This window comes from Cololabis saira, chromosome 9, assembly GCF_033807715.1.
Source record: "Cololabis saira isolate AMF1-May2022 chromosome 9, fColSai1.1, whole genome shotgun sequence".
In the NCBI taxonomy this organism is placed as follows: domain Eukaryota; kingdom Metazoa; phylum Chordata; class Actinopteri; order Beloniformes; family Belonidae; genus Cololabis; species Cololabis saira.
The window spans coordinates 43,795,321-43,808,502 of record NC_084595.1 but is presented as its reverse complement, the minus strand read 5'-3'; the positions used below and the strand labels follow the sequence as shown (position 1 = coordinate 43,808,502).

The following is a 13,182-nucleotide window of genomic DNA, read 5'->3' as shown; positions in this document are numbered from 1 at the left end:
AATTATTTTGGCGTTCCACCACCACCAACTACAAAGAGACGCCAAACTGAACCACTACCCGAATCGAACAGAAAACGTGTGTTCCCTGAGAAGTGGCTGCAAGATGTTACGCGGCGACGCGTACCGTATGTTCGCGCTCCCGCGTATCCTACCCCGTAAGCTCTGCGTTGGTGCAACGCGGAACCATAAATCAGCCAGTGTCCGTCACTGCGTGCAGCCATTTTCTGCACCAGCAAGACGCTACTCTCTGATTATGGCTCACAGTTTATGAAAACCCCAAATAAAAAATAAATTAGAGAATATTTTATGAAATCAATAAACAATTCCATCATCAAAATTATAACAAATAAAGGTTCAACATATCTTGCTTTGCATGTACAGTAATAAGACTAGGTAATATATTAGTTTCACCTTTTAAGTTGAATTATTGAAATAGATTAACTTTTACACCATATTTCTAGTTGAATTATTGAAATAAATTAACTTTTACACCATATTCTAGTTGAATTATTGAAATAAATTAACTTTTACACCATATTCTAGTTGAATTATTGAAATAAGTTAACTTTTACACCAAATTCTAGTTGAATTATTGAAATAAGTTAACTTTTACACCATATTCTTCACCTGAAGCAATATTCTACACCTTGGCTGATGTGGACATACAGAGCATAGGCGGCTATTTCAGCTGCTATATGGTTGGCTGTCTGTACAGTCATGCAAGTTCAATGCTATTAAAGAACACGTTTTCTCATATAAAATAAACACATTTTTATGCAGTTCAGCAGTTTTGGGGCTTTTTTCTGGCTCCTGCGCTGCTGAAATCGGGGCGTCCTTTATTTCTGAAAGGTGGCAACCCTAGGTGCAAAATATGCCGTGAGCATCCCAATCTGGCCGATAAAAACTGTAACTTTTATACTGACTCTACAGACTAACACGCACCATAATTTGTTAATTCATCTTTATAAGTGAATAAATATGGTTTTGCCTATAACTTATTCCTGCATCCCTCTTTTATCGATCCGGCGAGACGGGTCACCGCGTTTTTGGAGCCCCAAGTCACATATCCAGGGGCTCCTCTGAGCACCAGACCAAAATAATTATGTGCAGCCCTGGCTATACAAATAAAATTTTATTGAATTGAATTGAATATTAAACATATTTTTTTAATAATGTTTTTATTGAAAAAGAACATAAGACAATTCTAGTCGCTGAATTACAATTTACATTTTTTCTGTTAAACATGCATATGTAGATATAGTATACTAAAGATATACATACATAGTATATACACACATGAAAATTCCAAATAATAAGCAAATAGAATAGGAAATAATACAGTTAAATTGTGAAAAATGAACAATGAACTAACAAACTACCTTCCTTCCTAAAAAACTAAACTAAATAAATTGGAGGCGAGCATCATGTTTAACAGAGAGCCGCCGGGGGCCAGAAGGATTCAATTCAATTCAACTCAATTTTATTTATAGGCTATAGCGTCTAATACAACAAAAGTTGCCTCTAGACACTTTCCAGAGATCCAGAACATGACCGCCGAGCAATTATTACATAAATAATGGCAGGTGAAAACTCCCATAGTGGGAGAAAAGCCTTAAGCCAAACGGTGGCAAGGAAAAACTCCCCTTTAGGAGGGAAGAAACCTTGAGCAGGACGAGGCTCATAAGGGGGGACCCTCCTGCCGAGGGCCAGACTGGGGGTCGGGGACGTCAACAGCACAGAGCAAGCAGGTGGAAGCAGCAACGGGATGACCTGGGGTGGGGACCGCAGGCCAGCACGCAGCTCCCGAAGCTCCGGCCCAATCAGCAAGCCCCAGGTTGGGGTGCAGGGTCGGGGAAAGGTTGAGAAGGGGAAGGGCCAGGGAGAGGAGTCTTGACAGACAAATCTCTCCCCCGCCTGAACGGGCCGTTACCCTGCCCCTCTCACTCCCATGCTGCAGGTTCCGGTGTTGTTCATTCAGAGATGCTCTTCGCCACCGGCAGAGGATGCTGCACCATGTACAAAAGAGAAAAAGAGAAGAAAAGGGGGGGCCAGCACAAGAAAAAGGAGCGACTCTAACACACTAGAGTTTACACTACCTAGAGATTTACCAACACCAGCTAGAGGTTTACTAAACACTAACTATAGGCTTTACTAAACAGAAAGGTTTTAAGTTTAGTTTTAAAGGTGGAGGTGGTGTCAGCCTCCTTAACCCAGATTGGAAGTTGGTTCCATAGTAATGGTGCCTGATAGCAGAACGCCCGCCCTCCAAATCTACATTTGGGTACTCTAGGACCTACGAGTAAACCTGCACTCTGAGAACGGAGAGCTCTGCCAGGAACATAAGGCACTATCAGGTCTTGCAAATAATGCAGAGCTAAGCCGTTTTGGGCTTTATACGCAAGTAATACAATTTTAAATTGTGGAGGAGACTCCCCCTGCTTGGAAGGGGGTGTGTGGGTATGGCCACAATAGAGGGAATGCGCATGACGTCACGGATGCGACTTCACAGCGGGTTAAGCCCACTGAGTGGCAGAAAGACTGAGTGGCAGAAAGACTGAGTGTCAGCGTAAACTTTCAGTTTGAGCAACTGGAAAACATCTAAAATGGGAAAGAGCTGTTGTGCGATCGACTGTACTCATAGATTTAGCAAGAAATCTGAGTTATCGTTTTACAGACTACCAAAAAATAAGCTTAAGAGAGACAAATGGATCGCTGCAATTCACAGAAACAACTGGATTCCAGGCACTGAAACGTGGATTTGCGGTTCCCATTTTGTATCAGGTAATGTTGGATTTTTGGGTATTTAACGTTAAACGGTCAAATCATAAAGTTCGGCGTCCTCATCACTTTAATTTCTACAACAAATCCTGCCTTGAAGTAGGACCAAGCGTCAAGACTTTTGTATGCCTTGAAGCTTTGCTTCGTGTATTTCCCCGGCGTAGAAATTAAGTACATAGAAATATCAGGAAACTGGATTGGTGGCCAAATATTAATGTCCATGGACCACTGGTTCTTGGTAACTGTACCAAATATTAATGTCCATGGACCACTGGTTCTTGGGGGTAACTGTACCAAATATTAATGTCCATGGACCACTGGTTCTTAGGGTAACTGTACGGTCACTGTCAAGTCTAACTGCCTTTAATTTAAGCTGATAATCGGCTGTTATCCGGCTTCTCCACTAGTTGCAGCTGTTTTTGCCACTCAGTGTGAGTAAGGGGGCTGGTCCAGTGGGGAAGTGACGTCAATGCAGACCCTCTATAGCTGCTCTCTATAGTGGCTGTGCTTGTGTGTGTGCATGCAGGTGTGCATGCAGGTGTACATGTGTGTGTACATGCGGGTGTGCATGCGGTTGTGCATGCGGGTGTGCATGTGTGTGTACATGCGGGTTTGCACTTTTGTTTAGGGCAGGGGTGGGGGCACAAACACATACTTGCGCCGGGGCCTGTCACCATGGCAACGCCGCTGATCTGAAGAGATGGTCCAGGAAAGTATTGCAATGAAGATGTGATGTGACCACCCGGAGTTGCACCCCCCACCTCGTGCCGGTGGACGGCTGGGACGGGCTTCAGCCGATCCCCGAGGCACTCAAGAAGGATGAATACTGACGTCACAATCTCTCAGATGCCAGGTGAACTCCGAGCTGAAGGTCCAGCCGACTCAGACCAGACGCTTGGGCAAAGAAAGCTGAGTGAGCACAACTCCACTGCTCAAAGAATCACAAAGTCAAACTGGAATTTGTCTGATTTCAGACAACAAGGCTCGTACCGAACTGGAGGGTTTTATTATCGTTATCAGTCATTTGCATCAGCTCTGCATTCACACATGCAAAAATTAACCTTTCAAAGAAAAGAAGACTGTATCTACTTTGAAACATGGAGGAGGCTCGGTTCTGTTCTGGAGCTGCTTTGTTGCATCTGGTACCGGGCGTCTTGAATCTGTGCAGGTCAACAACATCTCAAGACCTTCTGGAGACAAATGTGCTGCCCAGTGTCAAAGCTGCAGGTCATGTGTCCTCCAGCAGAACAATGACCCAAAACACAACTAAAACCAGACAAGAACCACTCACAGCCAAACACTGGACTGTTTTTTTTCTGAAACAAGTCTTTATTAGATTTTCACATTATACACAACAATACAAAAACCCCATTTGGCAGCACAACGCAAAAACAAATACCGGTAACCAAAAACAAGACAAGGGCAAGGACATTAAAAAGAAAAGAAACACGTTAACAAAATAAAAACAAGCTTGTAACAGAAATCATAATAACAATAACAAACTAAATAGAAATAATAAATAAATAAAATAAAAATAAGAGGCATAATTAAAATGTAAGTATTTATATAAAGTATAAATTATCTCCACGATGCCTCTTCAGGTCACCTCACGTATATTCATGCTCACAAGGCCTCATCAATATCACCATTTTTAAGAAAAGCTAAGAACTTTCCCCATATGTCATAAAATTCAAAGGGCTTTTTCTTGACAGAGTTTTTCTAGCATTAGTAAGATGAGGTTAGATGTCTCAGCCAGAGGCCTAAGGTTGGTCCCTTAACACTTTTCCAGCACAGGGCTATTGATCGTCTAGCTTGTATCCTAAAGTTTCTTTTTTTCAGACAAATTCCCACTCCTTACCTTCAAACTGAATCTGAATCTGAAGACATAATGAACACAATGGAACCATCTAGCTTGTAGTAAGCAAAGGTCAACCATTTTTTGTTCCTTATTGGAAAAAGCACAATTGTCCGGGTAGGAACTCAAAACCAATTTAGAGCTTAGAGGAAGCGGGGCGGAAATAATTTGTGAGATATATTGCGTCACCATCCTCCAAAATGTTTGGATTTCTTTACATTCCCATAGACAGTGATATAAAGTACCTTGATAATCATTGCATTTATAGCAGAGGTCAGGGATATGAGGATCAAATCTATTTAATTTTACAGGAGTGAACACTGGACTATTCTGAAGTGACCTTTAAGTCCTGATCTAAATCTTACTGAACATCTGAGGAAAGAGCTGAAACGTGCAGTCTGGAGAAGGAACCCTTCAGACCTGACATGAGGAGCCGGTCGTTCATGCGTGGACACACACACATGTCTGCAGATGCAAACGTCTCACTGGGAGGTATTTTAGCAACTGACCCAAGATTTTGTACAACAGTGAGGGTCCCACGTAGTTGTTAAGGTCAGTTCCATCAGGTTGTGTAGGCGTGTCAATTTATTTAAACATCGTTGAACACAATAAATAACTAACTTTGTCGCTTTTCCACTAGTTCCTACTCAGCCCGCCTCGCCTCGGTTTGGCGCTTTTCCACCAGGGGTCTAACGTGCCGAGTAGATACTTTTCTGTATCTATTCTGCCGAGGTACTAAGCTGCTGAGTCGGCTGTATCTGACATCATCACACTACAGGCCACCGATTGGTCGGGGGGTTGGAGTCAGACATCTGAGTCAGGAGGAGGAAATCAGAGAAGGAGACTCTGACGGATTCTTGTTCATTTTATTCAACAGGCGATGGCAGCAAAAGTCTGTTTCATGATCCAACTCTGAGGTGCAGATGTTCATAAACCTGGTGCTGAGGAGAGAATTAAAAAGATCTAGACGGAGATAAGGAACGACCAGATCCACCAGGAGCTCTGTCTCTTCATAGCTGCTCACGGCTCCAGCTGACTTTTCAGCAGCGCAGAGACAAACAAAAAAAAAAAAAAAAGCGTTGCCGCTTGAAGCTTCTCACTCATTTTTTAACTTGATATGGAACACAAGCCACAGACCCAGCAGCACATCTATCATCTCCTCCAGGTTCTACATCTTTAGTGTTGTTGTCTTCTTCATTTAGATACACAATATATGTCTCAGCAGCTTCTCTCCAACCTCCTACTTCTGCTCCAGGTGCTGAATTGTAGTGGAAAAGAAACCAGGCCGAGTTGAGTCGAGTAGGTGCTGGTGGAAAAGCACCATTTGTGTATTCTTCTCTCTTTAATGGGGGTACCAGCAAAGTTGTTACACAACAGTGAGCTTTTTTCCCCAACATTCCTTTATTCTTGATAAATACAACCCAAAAGACAGATGTGTGATGTGAGCTGGGCCTAAACCCCGCTGTAAGGCTGGAGGAGACGGTGCAGGCAGGCGTGGTTGAGCGTCGCCCCTCGTTTCACCGAGCGTCTGCCTAAAAGCAGACCTTCTAGTTGGTTGCCCATCTGGAATAATCCAGGAGAACGTGCTCGATAGAGCAGATCTTGAAAGATGCAGGTACCTGCAAGGCAAATGTGAACTTGCTAGCGGTGCGTCCAGCTTTGGAGGCCGGGAGAAAACGTCTTCTGTCCGAAGAGAACCATGGAACGACGATGGAGGTTCTCGGAACCGGTCTGAACCGGTCTGAACCGGTCTGAACCGGTCTGAACCGGTCTGGACGACGTCCTCTGGACCTACAATAATCCCTGCTAAACATGGATCCAGAAGCTACTCAATCATGTGGGTACTTAGTATTTTTACTAAGTACTTTAGTATTCTTTCTTTCTTTCTTTCTTTCTTTCTTTCTTTCTTTCTTTCTTTCTTTCTTTCTTTCTTTCTTTCTTTCTTTCTTTCTTTCTTTCTTTCTTTCTTTCTTTCTTTCTTTCTTTCTTTCTTTCTTTCTTTCTATTGCCCACGGGACTTTTTTTGGTTCAATTTTCTCAAATAATGTGTAAAAAGATAATTAGCCGGTTGTATTTTAAGGAAGTGTAGTGCTGCCACCCCAGAAAAAGAAAAAAATATCAGTATCACGTTATAACGTAAAAAATGTATTGTTAGAACGATAAACATTTCACGTTATAACGTGATATTTTTCACGTTATTACAATAAACAAACTTATCACCGTAGTATTTGATTAAAATCATACTAAATAATTAATACTAATGACTTCTGGTATGTTTTTTCACCCCCCCTCCCCCCCTAAAAAACAATGACAAACTGAGATGAACTTTTACTTACTTTTATGCATCAGTCATGTTACAAATTCACAGAAAACCTTGTATTTGGTTAATGAGCAGTTACAGAAAACACAACTCTGAACATATTTTGTGGTTATTTTTGTACCCGTTGATGGTGTTTACTCTGTTACGGGGCCATCTCCTCCCCATGTCCTTTGTAAATGTACTGCACATCTATATTTACATTTCAGGCCTGCACCACGTTGCCAGGTGGCCTGTCCTCCTCACCGCAGATAACCCGGGTGGCCGTTAGTCGGCTCCATGAACATGGCCGTACTCCTGAATCTTCTGTTTGATGTGAGACAGCTTGTTCTTCAGGTACTCGCACCTCTCCCTTTTCTCCAGATACGTTGGGTCCTGACGAGAAGAGCACATGAAATGACTCCTAAAGGAACGTCTTTGTGGACAGGTCAGGTCAGCAGACCAGACGTGAGCTGAGCAGCAGGCAACGCCACAGAAGATGTGGTGGTTAACGGCACCCTGGACTCTGCTCAGGTGGGTTTCTCACATCTGACCCCAGACTTTCTTCCTTCGGGAACAGATTCCTACACGTGACTGTGTTCAGAGCCTCTTAAAGGCAGAGGTGGTAGTAACAAGTTATATTTACTCCGTTACATTTACTTGAGTAAGTTATGGGAAATTTTGTACTTTTAGGAGTAGTTTTGAATCACTATACTTTTCACTTTTACTTGAGTAGATTTGTGAAGAAGAAACTGTTCCTCTTACTCCGCTACATTAGGCTACGTTGAGCTGTTACTTTTCTTTTATCCCTTTTATCCGCGTACGCGTCAATCTCATGACATCACTGAGTGATTCTTTGGGGGAAATGTTTGTTTTTGCATGTTTTGTCACATTTACACAGACTCAAACACACACAGATTTCTATGAGTTCATGTTTGTTCTAGTTCTGCCTGGTTAAAAAAGAAAAGTACAAAGGCTTGAAATTTTGTGCTACTTGTGCTTAATTTATTTTTTTATTTATTAAAGTACTTGAATTTACTTTAAGATTATTTTAATTTAAGCTATTTATTAATTTTATTAATTTTATTATTTTATTGATTTAATTTGCCTGAAGATGATTATTTTGTACTTTTGTCTGTTTGAATGGTTGTGTTAAAAAAATAAATCAGACATTACTCAACAGTTACTCAGTACTTGAGTAGTTTTTCCACCAAGTACTTTTTTACTTTTACTCAAGTAATTATTTGGATGACTACTTTTGACTTCTACTTGAGTCATATTATTCTGAAGTAACAGTACTTTTACTTGAGTACAATTTTTGGCTCCTCTACCCAGCTCTGCTTAAAGGTCACCTCACACATGAGGGCCACCATTCAGCTTCAGGGAGCTTTTTGGTTTTTCGGCACAGACAGGGTTGGTTGACAACACATCACAAACTGAGGCAATTAACAACAGGGAGTTTATTCCAGCCTATCATCCTTCCATCCATCCATCCATCCACCCTCCCTCTCCCCACCGACCTCCTCCAGCTCTTCCAGCCAGCAGGACACGGAGCTGTTCCCGGGTCAACCCAGCCATGTAATCCCTCCAGCGTGTCCCGCCTCCGTCTCAGACCCTTCTCCTAGTTGGACGTGCCTGAAACACGTCATTTCCTGGAGTTCATGGCCTCTACCTCCACAGAACTGGACCAGTATGTGTACTCAATTAATTTGATTGATTTCCAAGAATCTTTGAATCTTGAACTGAAGTGAAATGAATATTTAAGCATCAGAAACAAAGGCCGCTTTGGCATCTATTGACGGTAGTTTGCGCAACGTCAGAAGTTGGTTTGTGCGGTGATATAACAGGATCCTTTTTATACCCATTCAGTTAATATGACGTCTGTTTGTCCCTAGACCCTATCCATGATACCACCTAAGTAGAAGGACGTTTCTGGGTCCTGAAATGTCCCAGCTCTCGGGGCAGGGGTTACACCCTGGACAGGTCACCAGTCCATCACAGGGCCACATATAAACACACAAACCATGCTCACAACCACACTCACACTCACACCTACGGGCAATTTAGAATCACCAATTAACCTAATAGTATGTAGCATGTTTTTGGACTGTGGGAGGAAGCCGGAGTACCCGGAGAAAACCCACGCAAGCACGGGGAGAACATGCACAGAAAGGCCCCTGCCGGGCCTGGGAGTCGAACCGGGGACCTACTTGCTGAATATCCTATCTGAGGGGGTAGGTTTGTGCGACCCCCCGTGACTATCACCCAGATGGAAGGATGGATGAACCAGCTGGACAGACTGCTCTCAGTAATCAGGATCTACTTACAGCTTTCTTTCTTTGATATTCCGTTACAATGGCATCGATCCGTTCCCTCTCCTGAAACAACAGAAGTGTGTTCCCATCAGTACTGGAGTTGAGGGGGGATGAGGGGGTTTGCATCCCCCCTGAAATAAAAATGGTCCAAATCATCCCCCTGTAAAACTGCCATCCCTCCTTTCCATCCCTTATGTCATTTCATCAATGAATGTGGTTTTACTGCTATTTCAACATTTAGAGTCATCACCAGAAAAATAACTCCAGAAAAATAACTTATTTGACAATTTTCACCTGTTTCAAGTAAATATTCACTTGAAATAAGTAGGAAAATCTGCCAGTGGGACAAGATTTATCTTCTCATTACAAGCAAAAAAATCTTGTTCCACTGGCAGATTTTTCTACTTATTTTAAGTGAAAATCTACTTGAAACAGGTGAAAATTGTTGTTTTTTTCCAGTGATGAGTCTTGTTTTAAGTGTAATGAGATTTCTTTTTACTAAAATGAGACATTTGAACTAGAAATAAGACAAATATTCTTGTTAAGATTGTGAGTTTTTGCAGTGATCCATTTTACTTATCCTGTGAAGGACAGAGTCATATTGATAAGTTCAGAAAAGTGTTTTTATTGTTGTGTTTTGATGTATTTGATGTAAGCCCAGTGGATATTTAAAGCTTACAGAAGGCTGCATTTAACTGCTGCTATGTCATTCCTGCAGTATTTCTGCAGGTGTTTTGGTCACTGCTATTATTTGTAATATATTATATTATTTGTAATCAGCACAAATTATCTGTCCCCATATGATAAAATCCACCATCCCCCCTGATTTATTTTTACAACTGGAGTACTGGTTACCATCCACAACTATGCAGTCTGTGTGTGTACTGTGAGTGCTGTACCATTTGGCTGGAAGGCCTAGCCGAGACGCTCTGCATCATCTCGTCCATCTCTTCAAACCTCTTGGCCATGGCCTGGACCTCAGCGTGCAGCTCCTTGTACTCAGCATACTGGTCATTGAACACAGCTCTGTACTGGTCCCTCTCCTCATCCGATTGGATACTGGGATACTTTCTGTGGAAACATTGAGAGGAAAAAGACATTTTTACTGTGCTGTTGTCTACTTGCAGCTACATGCTGCTCCTAAAACTGGACAACCTGGGGCTCTTTCTGCAGGAGCGAGAGTATCCTTTCGGCTCTGAATCCTTTGCATTTCTACCAAAGGGCATTCATGGTAGATTAGACAAAGCACACATGCTAAGTTTTCTCAATTCTAGTCCTTAAGGCGCCACCGCTTTGTGGGCTTTAGATGTTTATTTGTTTTAACACATCCGATTTAAATGAATCGTTCGCCCTGGAGGATTGGAATTGGGGAACGCTGCTAAAGTGAGTTGAACAAGATTCCAACAGCATTTTACTCATTTCTATCATATATGAACTTGAAAAGCAATAACCTTGAAGGAGTCATTTTCAGTACGACTTAAGCTTTTCTGCGTTAAACCAAGGCAGAGCCTACGCCGTTGCCGTGACGCCGTCGTGAACCCTTCGGACTTCTCCATCACTCAATTTCTCCGCGGTGCAGTACCCCCCCAGAGCGCTAGTTGATACTTTGTTTAGCTTCCGGCTTTTCCGGTCACAGTGAATCAAAGAGATAAGGACAACTATTGTCCAAAAAACCATCCAAACCAACAACCCCCCCAAAAAAAAAGAAAAAATTACACACATACACGAAGAAAAGAGCGCTGAAAGTTCACTACTGCTTCACAAACCGGAACCGTAAATGCGTTGCTACCAAGCAAACCAATCACAGCCCTCTGGGTCTGCGTTGGGTCTGCGTCGCCTCGACACCTAGTTCCATTTTTTGGGAGGTGCAGGTCAGGCTACGGCGTAGGCTACGGCGTAGGCTACGGAGAGACTCCCACGTAGCCGCGTACCCTACGGCGTAGGTTTAACGCAGAACCATAATTCAGGCTTTAACCATCCCTCACATGGTTGTGGAGATCCATTCCTCTTTGCAACAATGCAATACTTCACTGTTGTGTTTGGACGTTCCCGTCTACGCAGCTCTGTGAAGCTTCCACCACACCGTTTCGACCGGGGTTCAGGTCTGGACTTGGACCAGGTCATTCCAAAACCTGGATTCTTTTACTTTTCATCTCTGTCATGTTGCTGCTGTGTTTGAGTCCCTGACCCATCACGTGAGGCCGTTTCAGCCAAGCCTTAGCTCAGCACTGGTGCCCCCCAAGGATGTGTCCTCTCCCCACTGCTCATCTCCCTTTAAGCCATTGACTGCTCCTCAGGGGACCTTCTGTTGAACTCCTGAAGTACGCCGATGACATCGACATCATTGGACTGAGCAGGACATTTGACCATAGGGAGGGTGGGAGCCTAGCCAGGATATGATCCTCCACCCTTCCTGCTGACCACTAGCATGTCAGAAACCTCCCCGATAAAGCAATTTGGCTTTTTCTTGCTCCTTTTTTCTTTTTCTTTGCGTTTTATCGCTCCACTTTCGTGTTTTCTAACGTAGAGCAGGCAGAGAGCCGCTCATGTTTAGACTGCAGGATTACTGCTCTGTTGAGAAGTGATGGATGATGACGTTGATAGACGGCTGTTGATGACCAGCGATTTTACCCAAAATATATTTGGAGATTCACTTGCAATTTTTGTTTGAATGTTAACTGAGTGTGAAAATCTCAGCACAACATATGATACAATGCTTTATACCTAATATGAACCAAGTGGTGCCACAAAACAGTAAAGTAAAAAGTCTGTGTTCAGGGTCATGGAGGCCAAAGCGGCTCAAAGCTCAGAAATGTCGTCAGCACTTGTCGTAATAGATCTATAAGAACGTAGGGAAGAAATTATTGTGAGGAAAAAAAAGAGCCTAAAGCGTAGAGCAGGCAGAGAGCTGAAGACCCAGCAGCCCAGCAGCTGCTTAAGGTTTGGAAATGTGGGGAAAATGTGAATAAGGAGGCAACACTCACGCAACATAGTCAGCTATGACGACGGGCCTGGGGATGTGTCCGGCCGGTATGTGGCCTCGCAGGATCTCCGGCGCCATCATGGGAGCAGCCCCGGGGAAGCTCCGGCCGGTGGTGATGTCCGGCTGCGCGGTGGGAAGAGGCGTGTTCTCGGAGGCCCGGGAGAACGAGTCCAGCTACCGCAGAGAAGCAGGAGCACTCAACACACTCGTACCGCGTCTATTTCAGTTACAACGTTTCAGAGAAGTTCTCCGTACTTACAACAGGCAGCGGGACCGACGACCCGGTGGTCTTCATCTGGATCCGTTGAAAAGGGAAGAAAAGATGGATGTTTGCTGCGTTAAAACTCACGATAGCAGCTTCAATGTAATATTCATACTGAAGGAACCTTTGGATGATCGAAGCTCGTTTAAAGAAAGAAAGACAAAAAAAACCCTCCAAAATCTAACTCAACAGGAATATGAATGTCAATCAACGAGCACGAAGTACAGACCCTGCGCTGAATGCCGCGCCAGGACTAAGGAAGTGTGTTAATAGTGTTTAATTAGGGTCATTTTATACAACAATGCAAAAAGATCCTTCAAAAGCAGTGTAATTATACAATGGGTACAGAGCTCTGGTCTGAATTGTCTCGAAAAACTGCCACTATTAACTCCAGATACAGGCTGACCTATTATAACTTTCTCCTTCAGTCCTATCTTCCGCCACTGAAATTGCATAAATATAAAGCTGAGATATCCAGCTTATGTTTTAGATGTGGTATAGAAGAGTAGCTCATTTCTGCACCGCACTTGGTTATGCACAAAACTTAACACATTCTGGCATGATTTTTCTGACATCATGACAAAACTTCTAGGAGTGAGTCTTCCATTAGATCCTCAAACCTGTTTATTAGGAGATACTACAAATATTGATGCTCGATTAAGAAAAGCTCAAAAGAAGTTTCCCTCACTGGCC

General features: G+C 43.1%; 1 protein-coding gene across 1 annotated transcript in view; it reads right to left on the bottom strand.

Moving 5' to 3' along the window:
• LOC133451318 (MARVEL domain-containing protein 2-like) overlaps window positions 1–13,182 on the bottom strand; it is a 46,795-nt gene that overhangs the window by 29,257 nt on the left and 4,356 nt on the right. Inside the window, exons 3-7 of the mRNA XM_061730284.1 lie at window positions 12,487–12,522; window positions 12,229–12,401; window positions 10,144–10,315; window positions 9,257–9,307; window positions 7,236–7,325 (exon numbers count right to left, since the gene is read on the bottom strand). Of these exons, the coding sequence (XP_061586268.1) occupies window positions 7,236–7,325; window positions 9,257–9,307; window positions 10,144–10,315; window positions 12,229–12,401; window positions 12,487–12,522 (522 nt within the window). The remainder of the gene's footprint in view (window positions 1–7,235; window positions 7,326–9,256; window positions 9,308–10,143; window positions 10,316–12,228; window positions 12,402–12,486; window positions 12,523–13,182) is intronic.